The following is a 25,269-nucleotide window of genomic DNA, read 5'->3' as shown; positions in this document are numbered from 1 at the left end:
AAAATATTTTATTTCACTATTAAAACAATTACAACATTTTTAACAGCATTTAAAGAGGAAAACAGGAAGCAGTATGCAAGATGTAACACAAAATATTTAATGCCTTTGAAACAAGAAACACTCTCATTAAAAACTTATGATACAACCAGTTTCTTTTCTTTAAAAATGATACATTTTGATTTAAATTACAGTTAAGGCAAATTGGAACTATATTACAAAATATGTAAATGTATATATATTTTCAAACCTTATTTTTAACTTAATATTTGAGCCATTCCTACACAGTTATGGTGCAAATGAAATCGGAGAGAAATTTTAAAGACAATTGATACAAATTGTTTTAAACTCATATTTAGCAGATAAATTAATAAAGAGAAAAGACAAATTTGAATTAAAGGTGGAGAACCAGTAATGGTAAAAAAATACATTTCAAAATAAGGAATGTAGTTTAAAATACCACAAAGAATAATTGACATTAACAAAAGTACAAAGATTAAAAACATTGCATACATATACTTTGAAAAAGATTCTAAGTAAAACCTGAAATGGGAATGTATTAGGACTAAAAAACATATCATGCTCACAGAAATACATTTAACAATTATATAAAATATGTCATAGATAATCATCCATAAAATTTATACAAAAACAATTTCTCAAATGAGGGGCAAATATTATGAAACAGCAAGTCAAAACATTACTTAAAAATACTATTAAGTGGTAAAAACAATGGTTTGGCTGTAAATAATACAAAATTAATGAAAATAAACTGTTTATCTGTTAAATTCTGGAATGCTTAGATAGCTCTGAAGAGTTGAAAAATAATATGCAAAATATTGCTAGGTGGAAAAAAAAAACTTGTTACACAAGTAAACATCATTGTATTTAGTATTTGTGTATTATTTAAGAAATAATTCATTTTAATAAACTACCATTTGCTCTTTAACTGTGGATTTATATAATTACACAAAATGAATAATGTAGTGTATCAACTTAAAATCTACTAGTAATTTTTATCAAAAAATGTATATTTCTGCTTAGCAGTTAAAAGAAAGACACTTAAAACAAATCTAAATGCAAGTCGGCATTTAGATTTGTTCCCCCCCCCTCCCCACACAGTGTGCGGGAGGGGGGTGGGATTGACAAAAAAGCTCTAATAAGGCATGGAAAAGTAGTTTTATTACCTTTTCATGAAAAAAAAAGAAATGTAAGCAATCACAAAACTAAATGAAAATAAACATATTTAAATAAGTCAAAATACGGAATTTATATACCATCTATATAATATATTTTGGCTTTTTTCTCAGAACAGTTTATATCAATTGATTTGAAAGAAAATTAATGCCTTTTACCCAGAAATTTTTTAAAGAAAGTAGTGTTTTCAACATGAACTGTCTATTTGTCATAGTTGCATGAAGTAAAAACCTTTTAACAAAAAAAAAAAAAAAAAAGCATGGTCAAATTATCAAAATGTTCCCTAATCATCAACTAGAGACAACATTTCCCCCCTTTAAAACAAGCTACAACAAATATCCTCTCATGGCATGTCACCTTACTTGCAAACTCCTCCACATTTCACTAGTAGAATTTATAATTAAGGAATACAATTTATGACACAATCCATACCATGAACACAAAATAGAACATATTAATTCTGATAATTACAAATAGAGCTCAAAAATATGGATTTTATTTGTTGTGCAAGAGTAATTTGCATGGCACAGTACACAGTTATTTCGGAATACAATGAGCACGCCCAAAAATAATGAGCAATACAGTCATGAACGGAAACAATGGGCGCATCAAGTATAAATGAGTAACAGAAATGATCTATTAGTTGGTGATACTCACACTCCAAAAAGGAATACATTATTCCAAATTTTTTCTCCTTGACCTTAAAATAAACTAATGACTTTCACCCTCGAAGATTGTTCCTTAGAACATCAAAGAAACACACACAATTCCTTGTAAAAATTTCATTTACTCTTGAGTTATTGGCCCCCAACTATGCCAGTTTAATAAAAGTCATTTTGGGATGCTTTAATTGCTAACAACGCTCAAATTCCAACACTTTTCTGTCCCTTTAAAAACAGCTTTCTAAAATGATCCAAATGGAATTTTCCAATTTAAAAGTTGCTTTTCCTAATAGAAAACAAATTTTTAATTAAAAAAAGCTATATTTTGTTAGCGCAAGCTTAAAAATGCTTGAGATTTGCATAACACTTCCACAAGTATAATTGTGAAACTACTGCTATTCAAAACAGAAAGTCTGAGTATGTGTGCAAGACAAGAAGTGTCCCACATAAAAAAAATGGTCTCTGATTATCTCAATAACTTTGCTCATGGACTCATCATAATGAAAAGGTCAGGAAAATCAGACGAAAATTTCAGACAGCCTATTTGGATAGAGCATAAAATGTTGTTCTATAGGCCTTACTTACGCAAAGTCTAAACAACCAACTAATTACTACGACTAAACTTTGTATTTCATACCATGCTTCACAATGGTATGATTTCCAACCCAAACTTTGGTTGCCAGTAATTCAAAAAGCAAATGAGATCTTTGATGTCTTAAGGTAGCTACAGGAAAAAATTTTTGATTTTCAATGTGGTTGCATGGAATTGACAAAGAAAGAGCCAGAAATATTAAAATAAAAACAAAAATAACACATATGAAATATAATAAAAAGCATATAAACTGCAAGGAAATTTTGTTTAGTCTCAAGTTCAAACATAAATGCCTTCTCTGTTCAAAAAAAAAAAAAAAAAAAAAGAAAGAAAAGAAAAAGCAAGTGAGAAATTCATAAAAGCTTTGTTAACAAAAACATATTTCAAAAGTTAAAATGGCAGTTTATCTATTTTTTGTCAGAACCATTAATGGTTTCATCTAACTTTTTTCTAATATTTTCAAATGAATCTCTGCCCATGTAGTCTATTTGTCCATGTTCCCATGCATATAATCTTGTAGCAGCATCAGATGCACGTCTCTCATATACGGGACTAGATGTTGAAGCTTCTCTGGCCGGAGAGGATAAAGCCAGATCAGAAACAGATTTTGTGATCATGGACTAAAAAAAAAAGTTACAAGAAATCTTAACTATTACATCATGTTTAGATTATTACAAAAAATTCTAGTTTTAATTCATCCTTCCTTTTCAAAATAAGGAAAGGCATAAAAGAAAAGTTCCTGAAAAGTTACAAAAAATGGGAAAAATATTAAAAAGTTTTCAATTTGCCATTCTGACTCGCTTTATCCTCCTAAATCGCAATTGAGATATTGACTGAAATCTGAATGTGCAAACAATTTGTAACTGTTATAACCAAGTCATCTAGGTTGGTGTTAAACTTGGCAAAATATTGGCAAGTGTGTCGATATATTGCTGGTGTGTTGATTTGATATACACCAACCAACTGGAGAAGGTAGCTGTACCAAGAGGGAGCAGCTCATTTTGCAATTGCAGCGAGCAGAGGCAGGCCCGACAAGATGTCAACTCAGCCTAGTCGGAAACAAAGGCCCAGGCCTTGAGGGGTCCCGGCAACACTGACACAAAAAAAAAGAAAAAAAAAGAAGGAAAGAAATTTAAAAAAAGAAAGAAAGGATGAAAGATAAAGGGGGGAAACTACGAACATAAGAAAACGTAAAGATTAAGAAAAATTTACTTTTTTGATATCTACTGTTGTGGCACTTAAAACATACAAATACATAATACAAATCATGTTAATGTCTGTAACAATAAATGAGGTAAAGTAACACCTGAGCAGGAGACTTTAATTTTCGCATTTCATTCATTTACCTCCATTTGAACACACAAGCAACTTTTTAACATTTAATTATGTAGTAAATTGGCATAACAGCAATCACTTTTGCTTTAGAATTTATTATAATTAGAAGTGTTTGAGAGTGTTGTGAAGGTTTATAACAACACCCTAATTTTGTATAAGAATTTGACTCCATTATTTTAAAAAAATCGACAAAACTTTATTTACATCACATATACTTCAAGAAGTCGTCATTTTTTATTTTCTCAAGACTAAATTCGTGGAACACGATCTCGTGCATCTTTTTTACTTTTTTTTCTTTACGTGTTGCCATTCGGCAGTTTGTGTTAAATAGAAATAAAATAATTAAATTTAAGAATTAAAAGACATTAAAAATATGGATGAAAATATAATACTAGAGAATTATCATTACGTGGTAATAATTTTGACTGAGAAGGGCACTTCAGTACCCCCTTCCCAGTAATGATGATAATAAATGCGTTGCCGAAAGTCACGCATTAACCACGAATGACATGTCCATAATTCTTTGGGAAGTGAACTGTTCGTCTATATTTTGTCCTATATGAAGTTTCTTCATCTTTTTTACGCATTTCTTCTTCTGGTTGGTTAACATTGTCCTTGTCAGCAGACAGAAATGCTGGTTTTAGCCTGTCTACAGACACAGTGACATTTTTGCCTTTTATCATTACTTTGAACACTTTCGCGCCGCGCTTGATGACTGCATAAGGTCCGTTGTATGGCGGCTGAAGACTTTTCCGCACCCCATCATTTCTGATAAAAACATGGGTGCAAGTTTTTAAGTCTTGTGATACGAAAGGCTTAATATTAGAATGTGATTTTGTCGGTAAAGGAGCAAAATCGTGAAATATATCTCTTAGCTTCTGTATCATAGTTTCAGGGCTTTTTATAACCGAATGTTCATCGAAAAAATCTCCTGGAAGTCGAAGTGAAGTTCCATAAACAAGTTCGGCTGGTGAAACATTCAGATCCGTTTTAATTGCTGCACGGAATCCTAGGAGTATGGTGGGAAGAACTTCGGTCCATTTTTCATTTCGTCGAGCTTTTAAAGCACATTTTAATGGTCGATGCCAGTTCTCAATAAGACCATTTGATTGAGGATGGTATGGTGAAGTTCTTATCTTTTCGGCACCAATGAATCGAGTTAATTGTCGAAATAGCTCAGACTCAAATTGACGACCTTGATCTGATGTAATTTTTTCTGGACAACCAAATCTTGAAATCCATTCAGACATCAACGTCTTAGCGACAGTTGGTGCTGTCATATCACAAATAGGATATGCTTCTGGCCATCGCGTTGCCCTATCAATTACCGTTAAGCAGTAATTCTTTCCTTCAGATTCTGGTAGTGGTCCTATTAGATCAATGTGTATATGGGCGAATCTAGATGTGTTAATATCAAATTTTCCTTCTTCAGTTTTAGTGTGCCTGAAAACCTTTGATCTTTGGCAGTTTAAACACTCTTTAACCCATACTTTGATATCCGTAGCCATTGAAGGCCAAACAAATCTCTGCTTAATAAGCTTAGTCGAACCTTTTATACCTGGGTGTGTTAAATTATGTAGGTTTAAAAAAACTTGTTTACGAAAAGTTTTTATTAGAAAAGGTCGTGCTTTTCCTGTAGAAATATCACAAAATATTTCAGTTTTTGAATCAGGCATAGTAAGTAATTTTAATACTAAATTAGATTCCTTATTTTCTAAAGCAGATTTAAGTTCTAAGTCAGATTTTTGTTCAACACCTAACTTAGCGTAATCTAGCGAAGTAGGAAATTTAATTGTACTTATTCGAGAAAGGGCATCGGCTGCTTCATTTGAGCTACCTTGCAAATATTCATTGTCAGTTGTAAACTCAGAGATAAAGGATAACCATCTACTTTGCCTATTTGTGTCGGTATCTCGTTTCTTTTGAAAAGCAAATTTTATTGGTTTGTGATCAGTGTATATTATACATTCTTTCGCCTCGATGAAATGTCGAAAATATTTTACTGATTCATAAACGGCTAATAATTCCCTATCAAAAACCGAGTATTTTAACTGAGCAGTATTCAGTTTTTTTGAAAAAAATGCTATTGGTTTCAACCCTTCTTCAGTCTGCAGACTTAAGGTTGAACCAATGGAGAAATCACTAGCATCAGTGTGTAATGCTAACTGCCCATCCTGCGAGGGAAAGACCAATGCAGCGCCAATCAAACTTTGTTTAGCTTTCTCAAATGCGTCATTCAAAATTGGAGACCATTCAATCGGAGTGCTATCATTCTTTTTACATCCTCTTATTTGATCTGTTAAAGGGGTAAGCAGTCTCGCTGCATGTTTAACAAATCTTCTAAAATAATTTATTAATCCAATGAATCGTCGAAGCTCTGATATTGTTTTTGGCTTAGGATAACTTTGAATGGTTTCAACTTTTGATTTTAAAGGTTTAATTCCTTCAAAAGAAATATCATGTCCTAAAAATGATACTTCAGTTTGAGCAAAAACACTTTTGGAAATATTCACATTTAAACCATATTTGGCAACCCTACCTAATACAATTTTCAAGTGTTCTAAGTGTTCCGTTTCATTTTCGGAAAAAATTAGTATGTCGTCTAAATAAGCAACAGCGAAGTCTACATTTGAAAGTGCCTCGTTAATAAATCTTTGGAACGTATTTGCTGCACATTTTAAACCGAAATTTAAATATAAGAACTCAAAACTACCAAACGGTGTGGTAACTGCAGTTTTTTGAATATCATCTTTGAAAACTGGAATGTGAAAATATGCCCTAACAATATCGAGTTTAGAGAAAATTTTCTTGCCGTGTAAAATGTTCGTTACATCGTGTATGTGTGGCACAGGGTAACGGTCAGGCACAGTGACCGAATTTAACCTTCGATAATCACCACAAATACGGTAAGATCCATCCGCTTTTGGTACCACGTGAATAGGAGAAGCCCAAGGAGATTTTGAAGGACGGCATATTCCTTGATCCATAAGGTATTGAAATTCTTTTTTAACTTCGATTAATACCTTTGGATGTAAACGTCGAGGCTTAGAAAATAAAGGCGGTCCTTTTGTTTCTATATAATGGACAGTATCGTGACTGACTGGTTTTTTGAAATTTGGGATAGGATTCAATAACTCGGGAAAATCTTTAAATAATTCTTTGTACACCATATTATCCGAGACTAATTTAATTCCACTATATTGAGTTTTAGTTAACTCTCCCTTCGTTGTCAAACCAGTGACTGAATCAATTAATCTCGACTTCTTTAAATCTACTAGTAGTGAAAAATTTTGTAAAAAATCTGCTCCTAGAATTGGGCAAGAAACATTTGCTACAACAAATGGCCACTGATATATTCTACGCAATCCCATGTTGATATTTAACACCTTGTGGTCGTACACAGCTATTTTTGAATCGTTCGCAGCATACACGTAAGTGATGGGAGTTTTTGCTTTGAATGAAAAATGGGCAGGAATGCAAGAAATATCACTGCCACTATCAACCAAAAAATTTAATCCCGTACTTTTATCCATTATGTGTAATCTACACTGTTTATGTGCTGCTATGTCAGGGTAAATATCGTTATTAGACATAGCAGCTATGGCAAGTTTTTTTGAACTGCATCATAACTGCATGGTTGGCGACATTTAAATGCTTTATCGCCGAATTTTTCATGATAAAAACAAAACTCAGATGTATTTTGATTATCTGAGGGTGTTGGAACTCGTCTACTCCTAGATTGGGACCTATATCTATGATTACTACGACCTCTTGAAAATGAACGTTTTGATACCATTTTAGTTAATTCAGAAACTCGCATGGTTAAATGCTCAATTTGATTTTGCAAATTTGATATTTGCGTCGTTTGTTCACTATGTTTTAGTGTTTCTGAAATTTTGCAAACTGATGGCTCCATTTTTATTTCATGAATTTTATCAGCTAAAATGGACAGTTCAGTCAACTCTGAAGTTGATGCTGATAAAATGGCTTGAATATGTGTTGGCAAACGCTCTAACCAAATGGTTTTTAAAAATTCGTCAGTAATTGAATTTCGTGAAAGTTCTTTCATTTGCCGAAGTAAAACAGATGGTTTTTTATCACCTAATGTAAGTTCACACAAAAGTTTCTGTATTTGGCTTGATTGCGAATCGGAAAACTCTTTAACTAATCTATCTTTTAAAGCTTGATATTTATTTCCCTCTGGAGGAGCTATAATTAAATCCGAAACAGCGCTAAGTGTATCTGCGTCAATGGCAGATAACAAGTAGTTATACTTCGTCTCATCATTTGTTATACGTGAAACATTGAAATTAGCCTCCACTTGAATAAACCAAACTGTTATATTACTTTTCCATAGTGGAGGTAATCTGGTTGCAACTCTCAAAACTGAGTCACTTTGTACAGTATTATTGGTAAATTCAACATTATCTAAACTTTCTACCGACATTTTAAAATTTAACTAAAAATTTACAAGTAAAATAAACAAATGCAATTAAATTAAAACAAAGAAAAATTAGTCAAAGATAAAATTTATCTTTACACGAAAATAAAATTTAGGCCAGAGCATTTCCCTTCAAGTGAATGACTTAAAGTGAAGAGCATACCATAGAATAAAGCATTGTCCGTCTTCTTTTCTTTTCCTTTTTTTTCTTGTCCAAAACGTGGGTCACCACTGAGAGTGTTGTGAAGGTTTATAACAACACCCTAATTTTGTATAAGAATTTGACTCCATTATTTTATAAAAATCGACAAAACTTTATTTACATCACATATACTTCAAGAAGTCGTCATTTTTTATTTTCTCAAGACTAAATTCGTGGAACACGATCTCGTGCGTCTTTTTTACTTTTTTTTCTTTACGTGTTGCCATTCGGCAGTTTGTGTTAAATAGAAATAAAATAATTAAATTTAAGAATTAAAAGACATTAAAAATATGGATGAAAATATAATACTAGAGAATTATCATTACGTGGTAATAATTTTGACTGAGAAGGGCACTTCATGTTTTTCTTCCTTCAATAATTCAGATTTTTCAGTAGTCTTTTACTGCTCTCCATCCCCCCCTTTATATAGGATCATGGGCGCCTATATGCAAAATTTTAAGGGGGCCTCAGATATTTTCCCCCACGGAAACAGATTTCTGTACATATTAGAATTATTAAAATTTGATATATTTAAAGACTTCTTCATTAATAGCTGGAGAAGAAACGTTTTTACATTTTTGTAAAGAAAAAGTACTAAAAACCAGGAAGTTCTAATTTTGAAGGGGGCGGGGGGGGGGGGGGGGGGGCTTAATGTCACCCCCATATAGGCGCCCATGTCTAGGATACATGAACCAAGTTTCTCATCATTTTCCTTAAAATTCAAATTTTAAGATTGATATACGGCATAAAAAAATACACATATTTATCGCACATGCCACTGAATGCAATTTTAGTTGTTTTCCCATAGCATTTCCTAAATGAATGTTGCACTAGCAACATAAAATACAAGATATTCTTTTCAGTAGTAGCAAGAAGTCAGGATAGAAAATGAAAAAACAGGATGAATTTTACTTGAATCATATAATGTAGGAGGTCTTTTTGCTGTGCAGTGGATAAGTTTACAAAATAGACTCTCTCCTTAAATCATAGTATATCAAGCAAAAGAAAAAAAAAACTATTTAATAATGTTTCTCATTGAACTCCCAGAGTTCAATCTATTAAAATCTGATGACAGACATTTGGTGAATTTAAAAACTAAAAATTCTAAATAAACTATGTAAAAATATCTCAAACTAAGCAAAAAAAGATAACAAAAGGGCAATATTTTATCCAATTAACATATTAAAAGTTTAACAACAATAATCTTTCAAAAATCTTTAATTACTTACTTCCAAGTGCTCATCTGGCTCAACATGTTGAATATAAATGTCCCACCAAAGTTTCAGATGTTCATATGCGTGGTCGCAATCGGAGGTCTCAACAGTCTTACTTTGTTTATTATAACTATACATCCATGGCTTTTTGTTTCCCAAAAAATGGACAATTTTGACATTTTTGCCAAACCTTTGAAACAAAAGCAAATTCATTAATTCAAAGAAGTAAAAAATATAATTAAAATTACTCTTCATTTGTAAAAACCAAGGAAAATTGAAAAGTTGTTGACTGCTCAAATAAAAGGTTTTGTTGAATTAATGGAAAGGGAGCTCCAAGCAATTATTATGCCTACTGATCTTTAATAGCAATTCAAAAAATCTACCAATATATGCTTAGCTAGTGGTTGAATTTTTTAAATTAATTAATTTTTTTTTCAAGAATGAATTAGTTTATAAGCATGAGTAAGGAGTAAAATATTTCTGCATTTTTTTTTTTTTAGCGCAGTCAACTATGGTTCTGAGGAAAAACCAATGCAGTGAAATTAAATTACAACGAATACCAATACATTGCCCGCCGCTTATTAAAATCACATTCGTTCTGAGGACACTTGATTTTATAAAACGGCTGATTTTATAAACCGGCATGCCTACTCTCACTTAAAAAATGAAAGGTTTTGAAATTTAAATACAACTCTAAAAAAGAAATAAATTATTTCATTAATTTTTGTTTGAAGTGTTCCAAAATACAGTTGACATTTTAAATAAACATGAGGTACATATTTCTTTTTATTTGCACAAGGGTTTTAATTAAACAACAGTACAGTAATACTTTACCACAATGGAAAAGTTAAGATTCAATCTAGTTTGAAAGTTAACAAAATGTTCAAAATGTCTTGTAACTTTATACCTTATATTTTCCTCTTTGCTCTATAGTGCATTGGTTAACATGAAACACTTTTTTTGACGTCTATTGAGAGGGCAAGTTTGACACTGAGATCTCCTCACCTTCTGAGATTCCTTCACTTCTTGGTGATTCTTTATCAAAATTTTATGTATGACGTCTAAAAGTTTGATTTTATAAAACGGCTATAGTGATTTTATTAAAGATGGTTTTAGCATGTGTTTGATATTGCAATGACTCTGTTCTTCCAGTTTTGGTTTTAAAAAGCGGCTGATTTTATAATCCAGTGATTTTATTAGTGGCGGGTACTGTACAATGAAATATCCATTTCAACAAAGTAAATTTTAACTTTAGATTTAATTTCAAATAAATTGCTTGAATTCCAATACAACGAAATTCCGGTTACAACAAGCAAACTTTGTGGTTGCTTCAAGTTTGTTGTAAGGGGATTTCACTGTATTACCTAATATTCAGGGTTGGTAATAATAACATTAAAAAAAAAAAAAAAAGATTTGCAATAATGCAAATCAAATGTGGCAAAGTATTTCACGAAGTAAATAGCAGTTGCATTGTTGCAAAGTAAAAGATAATTATTAGGTAAACCTTGGAGCAGAATTGAAAAATGTCTAAATAAAACTAATTCCAAGAATTTATTGCTTTTTTGGCAAAAGTTGTTTTGGCAAAGCACTTCAGTAGCACTTCAGTATTCCAGTTAAGAAAGAAATAAAACAAATAAATTTTTTTTAAACAAAATCAGGAATATCAGGACAAAATGCTAAAAATAAGGACAAATTGACACAAAATATTTTTTATCGAGAAAATCAGAAATATAAGGACAACTACGAAGTCAGCCAGTGGCGTAGCAAGAAATTCCTAAAAGGGTGGCCTTGAAGCAAAATAAAGAGAGCATACATGTCCAAGAATTTAAATTAAAGCAATCAGAAACGTTTTAATTTCATATCGATATACACAGATTTTTTACGAGTAATTCAAGTTTTTAAACACAAACCAATAACTTTGATCATTAGAAATTGATTTTGAGTTTCATGCGAGATGCCTGGACTCACGGAATCATTTCCTTGCCTACGCCACTGTTAGTTACATTGCTGGCGGTGTATTTCATGTACTTACATTGTTGCAGGCACTTATAAATTGGTGACGGGAAAAAAGCACTTACTGTTTATAAGCAGGCAAATAGGTATAAGTTGCATTAGTGTTCATATTATAAATAAATGAAAGATGTCGAGAAATATCTTTTGTAGACCAATCATTAAAGTATGAATTTAATAGTCCTTGATCTCCACCTGTTTAAAAGAATTTAATGTATGAACAAATTACTTTAATCAATTAAAACTACAAGACGTACATGCAAAATAACTGGACAGCTTAATATAAAAATGAAAAGTGCAATTCTGAATACATAACAAATTTTCCAACTAAATGCAGGAGCCAATATTCAATTTTTTTTATAGAAATGAACAAAAGCAGCAACAGTGACTGTCTTCTGATTATTTCCACATAGTAAAGCTTTACTGAACTGCAAACATGTTTTCAGTATCATCACAAATTTAAACACATCACAATAAAAGCAAATAAAATACTGTTGACCAAATTGGGTTTATATTTACTTGCATCATATTTAACTTCTAAGAGACATGGAGCACACTTGTAAGAAAGAGCAATTACCAAGCGTTATGTATTTTATTATGCTATTAAATATTCCAATCTGTAAAACACATTATCATGTGTAGAAAGTAATGTGGAATTGATCAATTGAAAGTCATATCAGAAATGATTATAAAGTAAGATTTTTAAAAACAGAGAAATGAATGATTAAGTTACATGAGCAAGAAAACATAAAAAGAACAATCTGTAAATGTGTAGTCTCTAAAGTTAAAAATAATGTTTTATTGTACAAAACTTGAAGATTACTGCATACATGTGTCTCAGCACTACAAGGAACACCTGTTTTGATGTAAAAGAAGTGAGCTTATGTATGTTGCATTAAAAAAGGCATTCCTTGTAATGCCAAAACATGTGTGTGCAATAATCTGCAAGTGTTGTGCAATAAAATGTCGTTATTTTTAATTTTACTTTTCTGCACAAAGATATCTATTTATGTCTTGTGTTGGTCTGTAATTTGAGAGACAATATAGGAAGAATGTTGATAATCGATGTCAATGTTTAAGGTGATATGCAGCACAACTTCCAGAAGAATGCAGTTTGAAAATAGTTTTTATACATTTAAGTTATTTTTTATAAATATTTTTGAGTCATTAATATAGGATGATAAACACTATCAACAATCAACATTAAAGGGGATCTTCAGAATTGTGTTCAGAATATATAAAAATTTTGAAACTAGTTTCTATTTGTTAAATCTATTTCCGAAAATTAATCATCAAAGTAACTGAGAATCAAATAAAACAATAGTTTAAAAAATTTCAAAAAAAAAAAAAAAACACGCTTTTGTAGCAAAAAGAACTAAAAAGTAAAAAATAATCTTTGGATGATAAGTATATAAAGTAACTGACCAAACACTTTATTTTAAAGTAATAAAAAAAAAACGTGGGGTGTTGTCTATTTACAATTTTGCATGGACAACAAATGGAAGAAATTAGAGACAACTAATAAGAATTGATTAAAATTGGAATAAACTAACAGTTAATTAATTTGGTTATAGAATATTGCATTGCCATTGGATCTGAGGTCGCTTGCCAAAATTCAAAAGAATTCGATTGCAGGAAGTAGGCAAAATTTGAGTTGCAAGATTCTGTAACAAGATATATACATACATACATACAGGTGAAGCTAATAAAAGTGAATTTAAAATGATTACAGTTGTGTTAATATGTTGTTTTGTACCTGATATGTAGAGTTAAGTTGTGAATGTGAGAAAACAACAAATGCAGAGCTATATATGACTTAAAATATTACGATATCAAGAAAGTCATGTGCATGCATTTGACAAAACAAAAATTTAACAAATTTTTTTTCAATGGAATCCAAGATAATCATCAACGTCATAGTTACCAATTTCGGAGCTTTCCAATGTGTAAAAAATGGATGTGGCTTTGGTAAATAGGAATCAAGTAGAGACGTACCGAGTACTCGGTAACTACTCGGTACTCGTCTTACTTGGCCAATTTCCAAAAGTTTTTGGTACTCGGCCTATACCGAGTAGTTGCAAAAAATTGAATATTGTTCAAAAGCAGATTTCACAATTTTAATAAAAAATCGCAAGCATATAATATACTGCAATCATTTACAATTCAAATTTTGAGAATAATGAAGTTTTTTATGCTTAAATGGAGTAAGTCTTATATTTTAATATCCCAAAGTTATAAAACTTATTTATTAAAAATAGGGCAAAAAAGGTAAGTACAGAAAATGTGAAATGTTTATAATATTAAACAGATTTTTGCCACTTCCAAAATTATTTCTAAGAAGCATAAAAATAACTTTTCTTAAAAAATAAAACAACGTTAAAAAGCACAAATGTGCAGGAACACTGCAGACACGTTTTTTGGCATTACAAGGAATGCTTCTTTCAATGCACAAAATTTGAGCTTACGGATTTAAAGACATCCGACAAATATCCGATTTTTTTACATTCATTAGTTCACATTTTATGCACTGAAAAAGATGTTTCTTGTAATACAGAAACACGTGTCTGCAGTGCTCTTGCACATTTGTGCTTTTAACATTGTTTCATTTGCTTTAAAAAATTATTTAAGTTTGACGGACTAGAAGTATAGATTGATATGATTTGTTTTGATTCCATTTTGATTAATCCTACCTTTTATGCATTTGTTTATTTTTACTTTAAAATAACTTATTTGTAAAATTATTGACTTAAGCAAAATCTTTTAAATAATGCATAATTAAATTTCAGCTGGAATTTTGTTTTAAAAACTATTATTTGGATATGGAGGTCTATACTACTATTCCAATGAGTTCATTATTCGTCACATGTGTGTTGGTGGTATTTCTTGAAACATAATTGGAACTCGGCACTCGGCCGAGTAGTGAAAGGCTGAGTACTCGGTACTTGGCTACTCGGCCAAAGTGCTACTCGGTACGTCTCTACAATAAATGTTTCCAAATCGCAATTTTTTGCCCTTATTGCTCATCAACTCCAGCCAAACCATATCAATACCAGTAGGTTTATCATTTATGACCAATTCATTGCAAATGAAAGAGTCTCTAACATAAAATAAATCCCCACCACCTCTTTTGCCCACTCTATCTTGTCTAAACAAATTATGCTCAGCAACACATAATAAATCTGTATCAAATTTGGTAACCCATGTCTCTGTTATTTCAATAACATCCAACTTCTCATCTATAATTATGTTTTTTAATTCATCCGTCTTATTCCTAATACTGTGAGCATTGGTATGGAAAATTTTCAGCATACCTAAAATGCTTTTATAGTAATATGCAAATAATTAACACCCTCTCCATACCTGATTCTTGATCCATGCGCCACATTCAAACTTAGTTTTTTGACTCTGAAGATCCTAAAATTAAACTAACCATTTTGACCCCTGTAGAGCTCAGATGCAGGCCATCCCTAGCTATCCCAATCATGTTTACAAACACTCCACACATTAATGAATCTGATACTGCGCTTTTCGCAAATTGACTTAAGTAGCAGGTTCATACACCGTTGATTTAGCCAGCTCTTATGTACTCCATACCTGGGAAGCAAACCAACCATTTGGACATTTGTCAAACAATTAGTTTTTTTGTCCAACAGGAACCCCCATTCCTTTGAAAACTCCTCATTATTGCTCTGGCTTACATCATTCGCTCCCACCCATAAAGTAACCATATCCTCCTTATTTAATACCCCCTTCTTTTCCACAACTTTATTAACGTCTTTCACCCGAGCCCCTGGTAAACAACACCTAGCCACCTTACGCTTTACTCTCCCAACTGTATTACCCACCTCCCTTACCATAGAGTCCCCCAAAATTACACCCTTAGTTTCCCAGTCTAACTCCTCATTTGAAACATCTCCCTTTATCTCTGGAATATTTATACCCTCTACAACAACCCTTTATATCTTTGGTAAGTCGGGTAAGCATTAAGGCAAAATTTTGCAAATAGTTTGGACTAGAACTCACTAAGATGCAACAAGATACAAATATTCAAATGGGCATGAAAAAAAGGTGAGCATGCAAGTTATCAGCAAAAATATAATTTTGGAAAAGTTGAAAATAATGATCAACACAAAGTTATTAATATCTAAGCAGTAGAACTGCGTAGTAGACAAAAATGAGTGAGTGATATGGAAGAAGATGCAACTGAATTTCATAATGCATAAAAAATCAGGACCAACACAAAAAACGTAATTCTAATGCATAAATTTTATACCAAATGCGTAAAACTTGACAGGTATGCAACATTTGACCACTTATAAGAAATATTGCATTAAATTTATTTGCAAATTTAATGTTAAGTTTCTAACAGTTTGTATCAAAGCTGGGAAACAAGCTGGAAGAACCTAATTTGTTTATAATTTACCATATAAGTTGCAATTTTTAAGATTAATTAAATGTATTTTTGAAGGCAACTTTTAAAAGAGATAGTTATAAACATGAATTACACATTATATGTTTGTAATTAACACTAGAACTGTGGATGGGGTCATTTTGACTCAAAAGCAATTTTGTTTCCGATTTCCTCAAAAAGTTACGAATGAAATTGAAAAAGAATTCGTGACTTTTCCTATTTTTATACCAATAATAATCTGTGAAATTATGATACGTTAAATACTTACCACTTTTTTGTTTTTAATACTTATACCTAAAACCGCAGAATGGGTCATTTTGACCCCATTATAATCACAAGCACTAAAGTTGAAGTTCAACGTTTCCTAGAATAGGAAAAGCTATTTCAGTCCTCTCTCCATTTCCCAGATGAAAACAGAACAATACTTCAAGGTCAGTAAATTGTTACTGATAACAGAAGTGCGGGTGGGGGGGGGGGGGGCGTCTGCAGTAGTAGTAACAAGTATTGCAGACGCCCCCCCCCCCCTAACGTTATCGTTCCTTGTGGGAAAAATGCGTCTGGTTAGTGTATTCAAGGAATGTTTTCTTTCTGATGTTTTTTGTTTCGGCATGAAAAGTGGTGAACTGGCGCACATCCGGTTCTTTATGACTTCCAAACTGGTTGTTTGCATTGCCTTGGATAGTTTGATTGTACCAGTCTGTTCGATTTTTTGGCGCCTTGTTTACACGGAGATAAAATTGATCTGATGTGAAAATGGCTGAAAGAAATAGGAGTAAATTAACAGTTAGCGAGGCCCTCGAAAAAATGTGACAATTATTGGAAAATTAATCCGAAAATGATGATGACGAAAAAATTGTTTTCAGCGATGATGAATATGTGCCCCCAGATGAGGAAAATATTTCCTCGGATGAAGATACCGTATCTAATTTTTCTGGAGAATGTACTAGCAGAAAAACTACTTCTGGGAGGAAAAGACAATATGTACATAAACGAAAAAAGTTGTCAAATTCAAATCCAGATGAAATAAAATCTGGAACTTTAGTTACAAACGGCGAAGCCCTCGAATATTATGCGACAATTATCGGAAAATGAATCCGAAAACGATAATGATGAAGAAATTGTTTTCAGCGATGACGAATATGTGCCCCCAGATGAAGAAAATATTTCGTCGAATGAAGGTACCATATCTAATTTTTCTGGACAATGTAATAGCAGAAAAACTACTTATGGGAGAAAATTCACACTACAAAGTGAAATGAATAAATGATTAATGGGAGAGAATTTTATCTCTTACTATAATAATGTATAATCTTAGTATCACTTTTGTTCATCAAAAATATTTTTTTTACCTCTTTCTAAACATCAAAGAACCTATTTTAAGCTTTGGGTCAAATTGACCCCTGCCCGTGGTTTTAGGTATACGGAAATTTCCGCAGTTCTAGTGTTAAACTATTTAACAAAACCCCAACTTCTACTAAACAGCATTGATTTTTATTTTTTTTAACGGCAAGTTTAAAACAAGCTGTTTTTAACACTTTATACTCCTATATCCAATTTGTTGATTCATTACAAGAAGTTCCATCTAGAACTAAATGAGCCTACTTTCCCGTATACCCATACTACTTTCTAGTATCTGATCAATATTCTCAAAAATAGCTAACATTGTAAATGGTTTCAAACATATTTTTTAAATATTTTAAAATGATTTCCAGGAATAAAATATTCCTCACTGATCTAAAAAAAAAAAAAGAAGAACGAATAAAATAGCAGCACCTTTTAAACAAAGCAGCTAATACACTTTTCCATTAAAAAAAATTCTTTAACAGCTTTCAAAACGAAAAAATAATAATTAAAATTAATAAACTCATTAAAATAAATACATCATATCAACAACAAAAAAATCATTTCTTTTTCCCCTGTTGCCAAAAATAATTTTTTTTAATGAATTAATGCACTTACCAAAATAAATAAAAACAATAAAATGTCAACTAAAGAAATAATTTACATTGTCAAAAAAAAAAATCGTCTGCGCATATTTTTATGTAGAAACATAAATGACTTCGAGTTTATTCACCGAAAACTGAATACCTAAATTAAAACTTTAGCGTGAAAATAAAAACATGTCATATCAACAATAAGTATTTCACAGTTGAAACCATAGCTGAGGAGTCAGAGTCAATCTCATTTTGAGATAAAGGAGTCGGAGTCAGTCATTTGTCCTCCGTGTATAGTGTATAAATTTTTGCCAAAGCTACGAAGTCAGAGTCGAAGTCGGGGAGTCGGAGTCCGATTAATTGTCGGGCACAGGAGTCGGAGTCAGGTGCAATTAAATTCTCGGAGTCGCAGTCTGGAGTTTGCCGTCAAGAGCTATTTCCAACAAAATTGGTTTGAAGTAAATCCGCCTTCAAGTATGGAATCTACATTGACTTTCAGTTTCGCCGTAGGCGCTAATGTTAAGGGATTTGAACTGTTCAAATTTGAACGGAAAATTGTTCAAATCAAAAAGATATTTTATATACAAGTTTTTCATCAAAAGTTTTTTCCTACAAAGTTTGTTTGAAGCTAATTCGCCTCACAGTTCGGAATTGCCTTTAATTTCCCTGTAGGAGCTAATGTTAAGTTTTTTTTGAACTGTTCAGAGTTGAACAAAAAATAGTTCAAATCAAAAAGTGAAATATGGGAATAAGGTGTCCTCGCCGAGATCTTTCGAACAAAAAAAGTTTGTTTGAATCGGACTATTCATTCAAAAGTTATTAAGGGGGAACGGACAGACAGACCAACAGACATTTTTCCCCATCTCAATACCCTACTTTCCAATTTTTAATTTTTCGATATTGATTTAATTATTTTATTTATTTTTGACTTTTTTTTTGCGATATTTTTAAGATGCATTAAGCCTTCTTTTATGCTTTTTTCTTCTTTTTCTGACTTTTACTGGGAAAGTAGGCTAAAAAAGCACACCATGAACATTCATGAGTATCTTCAAACGATAAGATTACAATAATGTACCATCAAAGCTGCCATCTTTCGCAGCCATTTCCATAAGACCTTTTAAAGGTATCCTTTGAAGGCTTGAATACAAAGACACCAGAGTTGAAGCAATCAGGCCATCCTATATCTGGTACTGCAGAAAGCTCTTCTCTTTCAAATAGCTCATCGCAATTTTTAACCACCTAAAAACAGCAATAATAATAAAAGTAAAACACTTGAGTTTTTTCTTTTAATCAAGGGTACCCTTTTAATTACAGTCATATGAATATGAATAAAAAACAAAAGGGAAAAAAATGAGGAAAGATTCCTTTCACACCATCAAAATTCTCCAACTAGCACTGAGGTCCCAATTAAAATTAGATTTTTTCATTTACTAGCAGACTTCTACAACCATCTCATAGGCCTTTTAACTCTCTGATAGTTTTGAACGTCTTATCACGCCCTAGTGAGCATAATTCAAAAGCATTTTACACTTATATTTCTGATGCTAAATGTTTGTTGTCAAACAGTCGGAGGCACAAGGTGGTAGCTAGGCATTAATAGAAGGTAGGGCACTTGATTTACATGGTAAGACAGACTTACAGGTGTATAATTCCCAGCATTACCTTTAGATCCTTTCTTGAAAAGCGGCATTATGTTAGCCAGTTTTCCAGTCCTCTGGCACTGTCCCTGAGTTTTAAGAAGCATTGAAAATATTTAAAATAACATCCACTAATTCCTCTGCACATTCAACTAAAATTTTTGGATAGATATTATCTGGTCCTTGAGCTTTAGTTGCTTTGATTTTTTTTTTCAAATGAAATAGAAGCTCCTCCCTGGAAAACACAAAATCCTCAAACTGCATAATAGCTTGTGTCTTGCTAGTGTCAACTGTTGAGATACAGTTATCGTTCAACACACTGGAAAAAAAAGTTTAAGAACATTTGCAATATCCCTATTGTCTTAGATAGAGAGGGGAATAGATTAGAATAGATACATAGGCTCAGTTTTTAATTATATAAGATATTTTTTAATTGAAGTTATTGAAATGTAAGACAGTCTAAGTATATTATTAAAATTTTCAAGAATAAAATAACTTATTTATTGATAAAATTCCATGATTTATGCTATTTTATTTATTGTTTTATCACTGTTAAATCAACTAACAAAGTATGCACACATGAAAGAAAACATGTCTTCCAGTTTATATTGCTGAAATTTAGAGTTGTCAGATAATCTTAAAACCCACACCCTAGAACAATCGAAATAGTTTTTTGTAAACAAACAATAGGACAGGTAAGGAAAGAAAGTGTACATTTCCATGCAGTTAATGAGAAATTTTCCTTTATTTCTAAGGAGGAAGACATAACATGTTAACAGGTGGTTCAGTTTTTGATGCGACAGATAGAAGGAAACTAGAAGAGACTTAGGCGTTCAAAGTTCAATGTTTTTAACTAGACAGTCACTTGTTATTCTGGTTTTATGACAAGGAGCCCTGAAGAGAGTAAATAATGTTCCATCTCTACTCAGTATTTGAAACTGAATTATCTAAATGAAACAAAAAATACAGAAGTTAAAAACTGAAGCCTATGATCAAACTGAAAGCGGGTGTTACATTATACTGAATGGAAATTCACAGGAACCATAAAATAATAAAAAATGTAGAGGGATTTGGTGTTGCATTAGATATTGTTTTAGCAAAGTTTAAAAGTATCAGTAACTTATAGGATTTAAGGGTCTTTAAAATAATCTTACTATTTTACACAACAATTTTAAATTTGGGATTGGCAGACAACATCTCAAAAGTAGAGTTTGGAATTTAGGTGACTTTTAGTTGAAAATTAAAAATATAGATTGAATCTAATCGTAATAACAAGACTAATAGTTAGTACGGAAATAAGAATCTTTATCAAATAAATAATATTTACAAATTGTGAAATAAAAATTAGAAAACCATGTACAATTAAACAGAAACAATTAAAATTTTAAAAAGAAATGCAAATATGTTTTTTTAAAAAAATAACAATAATAAAAATAGAAGTGATTAAATGAAAAAAAAAAAGTTTTTCAAGAAAAAACCAATAACCCTGCCATCAAACTGCATCTACTAAAACACTAAAATATATATAACTTTTTTTTTTTTTCAATGATTAAAACAGCACTTACTAATGTATCAGCATCAAGAAAGACACATTTTGTAAATTGTGTTAATTTCCAACAGTGTAGCTTTGTAAATGTAATTCCTAACTCTGGACGCTGTATCAAACTCAAGCTAATATCATCTTTGCTATCCAATACATTAACATCTTCCACTAAGTCAAAATATTTGTGCAATTTATTCCTGAAAGATCACATAGAAATAAAATAAAACAACAATTATGCATATTGATTAAAAGGTACATAGCACAATAAGAACATATTAATAATGTCCATAAAAATAAATAAATAAAACACTAAAGCTTATATTTTTAAGCAATACCCAAATACTAAATATTTAAAGGTGTTTTAAATTAAACACATGCAGAGAAAAACTTAAAAATTTGCATTATTTTACAACAGAAAAGTTATTTTTGGTTTAAATATTTTTAAACAATATATATATTGATATATAAAGTCGGATCTCAATAACTTGAATATTCCTTTATCTCAAAGTTTTCTTTGGGTCCCAAAGACTTGAGACTGTTGTGGAAACTTCCCCATAACTCGAACTACTAATAATTTGAATGGTTTAGCCAGTCCCTTGGGACTTTGTGTTATCGAGAGTAGACTGTATATAATGTAGTAAACATAAAATGAGCAAGTGAGTCATGACGTACTTTAAGAAATAATTAAAAGCAAAAGATTACCTAAAAGGTTCAGAAATTCCAGGTGTGACCAAAACAACTAATTTATACTTTGTTCTCACAAGTTTCAAGGAATGGGCTAAAACCAGAGCTCCACGGGTGTAATTGTCATTTGTAGCCAAAGTAACAAAAGCACAATTTTCTAAAAAATAACAAATAAATAAATGAAGAGAAATAAGGAATTATGCAGAACACAATAAAAGAAACTGTTTCCGAGTTAGTAGAAGAGCACCGGGGGGGGGGGGGGGGGGGTGAATTCAGAGAGGGGGATGGTACAGACTGTGCCATTAAAATTTGTAGGGGTGTTTTTGAGGGGTATTTTTTCTCTTTAGGGGGGTCTTTGCAATATGTAGGTTGGGGGCAGCCTTGCTCTTACAGGGAAGCAGTCCTGAATCGCACATTTTGACACTGTAACTAGCTGCATCACCTGGCTTTGGACCGTCCACCTCAAAAGTAAAAGTTATGTCAAGTGAGGTATGATCAACAATCAGGCTTGAACAAAAAAAAAAATCAGTAAAATTTTGTGGCAGATCGCGGAAAAAATAATCAAAAAGTAAACATTTTAAATCCCCTGATTACAGAAAAACCCTTTAAACAAAAGCCAGAATTTTATTTGTTCATATTCGAGAAAAAAAAATGACAACAAATCTTTCTTCTCAATTACTTTCTTCACGCTACAAATTTTAATAAAGCATTGTTACAAAGTTGAGATAAAGCACTGAATAATAATTTGAATGGAGGAAAGCCTTCGGAAAATAGCGATTTTATGTCAAAATCTAAGTGCCATAATTAATAGTTTTTAACTGATATCTCTACTAACTAATCCAAGGATTACGTTAAATAGCCAAACATGAAGACAGGAAGATTACGAATCCATCGATACTGGTTCGATGGTCAGTTCACTGTTGTTCTGGAGAAGAAACTTGGACGTAGATGACTGCATAGATACATACAAGGGCAGGCATATAGGGGGGTAAGGGGGGGGCTCAAGCCCCCCTTAGAGATTAGAACTTTCTAGCTTTTAGTACTTTTTTTTGCAAATATGTAACTGGAAAAATGTAAACACTGTCGTTCAGGAAAAGTAATTTGGACATAGATACATAAATATGCTCAATTTTTAATTTAACACTGTAATACTAGTTCCATACATCGTAGACCTATATCAGGGGATCAAATTCAGGGCAGGGTGTTAGGATTCCTGGCAAAATTTTTCAGATCTGCTCTTTGAAAACTGACCAAATGTGTTAATAAAGCTTAGAGACTGATCTTGCATATAAATATTATAAATCCTAAGTACAGTAAATATAGCACCCATAATATAATAATATTAACATGAAACCATGGCCTCCACATGGGGAGCTACAGGTGCCACAATAATAGTGCTCAAACACAAAAAGGGCCCAGGAAGGAAAAAAAATGATTAAAGCTTATATTCAGTAAGTTACTGCCCTATAGCCAGGGCTAAGTGTGGAACAGGTTGTTCCAGGGACCAGGGACAAGTGACCAAAACAATAATTCAGTTCCACTCGAATACTGAAGGCTTGAACCGAGCCATTGTTTCGGCCACTCTTCTGGTCAGTGCTAATTACCGTATTAGCTACCAGTTTGTTTGGCCACTCTTGGCTTCCTTAAGAGGTTTTCCACCTCCAGCTCAGTCACTCCTATGCCGGGCTGATGAGTGCTAATAAGCACGAAACTGCAGTCATCGGCTGGAATTGACTGAGCTAGGGGTGTATTTCATGTATTTCTGCCTTACCCCTGGCTACAGGGCGGTAACTTACTGAATATACCTGCCTTCCCTTCAATATTCGAGTTGAACCGAAACAAGAAACATTGTTTCGGTCACTCGTCTGGTCTGCTAATTTTGTATTAGCTACCAGTTTGTTTGGCATTCTTGGCTTCTTTAAGAGGTTTTCTGGACTGATGAGTGGCTAATAAGCACGAAACTGCAGTCATCGGTTGGAATTGACTGAGCTGGCGGTGTATTTCATGTATTTCTGCCTTACCCCTGACTACAGGGCGGGTAACTTAATGAATATACCTGCCTTCCCTTCAATATTCGAGTTGAACCAAAACAAGAAACATTGTTTCGGTCACTCGTCTGGTCTGCTAATTTTGTATTAGCTTCCAGTTTGTTTGGCATTCTTGGCTTCCTTAAGAGGTTTTCCAGGCTGATGAGTGGTTAATAAGCACAAAACTGCAGTTTGCAGCTGCAGTCTGCTGGAATTGATTGAGCTGGCGGTGTATTTCATGATTAAAGCTTATTTTTGCAAACCTACTCTAACAAAAATGGGAAGGACCCATGGCAAGATCTGGTGAAGGGGACTCTAGTAAATGTGGGGTCCATGCATGCAAAAGTATAAAGTTCAAGCATAAAAATAAAATGAGGAGGCAGTCTAGCTTTTGAAGTAAACGCGAATCACTTTCGTTAGCATTCATAGATTCATACTCATGATTGCAATTTACACTGGGTTCATTTTTGGGATCGCAAATTTTTTGATGAACAGCATTTTTTTTAACATATCCTAAAATTTAAATATTAATTCTTCTTCGGATGGCACAAGTCATTGTTCAAAAGTACAAGTTTGTTTCAAGATTATTGCATTTAGTAGAGGCTGTAAGCTTACTTTTAGAAACCAACAAAAGCTGGAAGAATAAATGATAGATAAATATAAATCTTTATGAATGTAGAATAAGCAACATATATCACGAACTTTCAAACCCGAATAGCCGTCGGGATACATTTTCGACTTAACATTAAAAAATAGAGAATTTTTTGAGAATGTCATTATTGTAATTCCTTCTTGAAATTAAAAATTAAGCAAATAACTGCTAAACGATGCCTATTTATGATTTCTACATCGAGGTGGATCATAAATATCTTTGATAAAAATCCTAACTATAATGTTATAATATGGATGAATCGAGTAAAATATTATGACACACGAGTGCACTATGATTTGTTCGTTTGTTTTTATCCTTTTTTTTTTTTTCAGATTATTCTAAAACAAAATCTTTCCTTATGTCCAGAAATAAAAGTTACGGATACCTTGATCCATTTCTTTTTCAGTCTAAGAAACCTTTTTACTCAATTGGAAAACAATTTAAATATTACTAGAAAGTTTTGGATTTGACATTGAGAAATGTTTTCAAAACACGAGAGAAAAAACATGACAAATCTCATTGCTGCCAACTTTTATTTCATTAATTTCATTATACATTTAATGCGCCACCTAGCGTTTTGTCGAGACGGTACGGAAAGGACTCAGATAGTTTTTATCTGGTGATAGTCCCTACTTTCAAGCGAACGAGGATCTTGTTTTAGGGGGATGAGGAGCCAAAAAACTCTAATGGGGGGGAGGGGTGACATATTTTTTCTCGAAGAGAGAAAAAGC

The 25,269-nt window shown here is 32.2% G+C and overlaps 1 protein-coding gene across 1 annotated transcript; it reads right to left on the bottom strand.

Annotated features, from left to right (window-relative positions):
* Positions 1 to 25,052, bottom strand: LOC129217093 (glycogenin-1-like). The gene is given in 8 exon segments (XM_054851342.1): positions 1 to 3,068; positions 9,656 to 9,830; positions 11,719 to 11,845; positions 19,071 to 19,113; positions 19,115 to 19,234; positions 21,198 to 21,372; positions 21,878 to 22,016; positions 24,924 to 25,052. Coding segments are annotated over 8 exon segments (1,002 nt in total). The 5' UTR covers positions 24,934 to 25,052; the 3' UTR covers positions 1 to 2,855.
* Between the last annotated feature and the right edge of the window lie 217 nt (positions 25,053 to 25,269).

Source organism: Uloborus diversus, chromosome 2 (genome assembly GCF_026930045.1).
Source record: "Uloborus diversus isolate 005 chromosome 2, Udiv.v.3.1, whole genome shotgun sequence".
NCBI classification, from domain to species: Eukaryota; Metazoa; Arthropoda; class Arachnida; order Araneae; family Uloboridae; genus Uloborus; species Uloborus diversus.
Note: the sequence above shows the minus strand (reverse complement) of the source record. Positions and strands in the feature narration are given on the sequence as shown.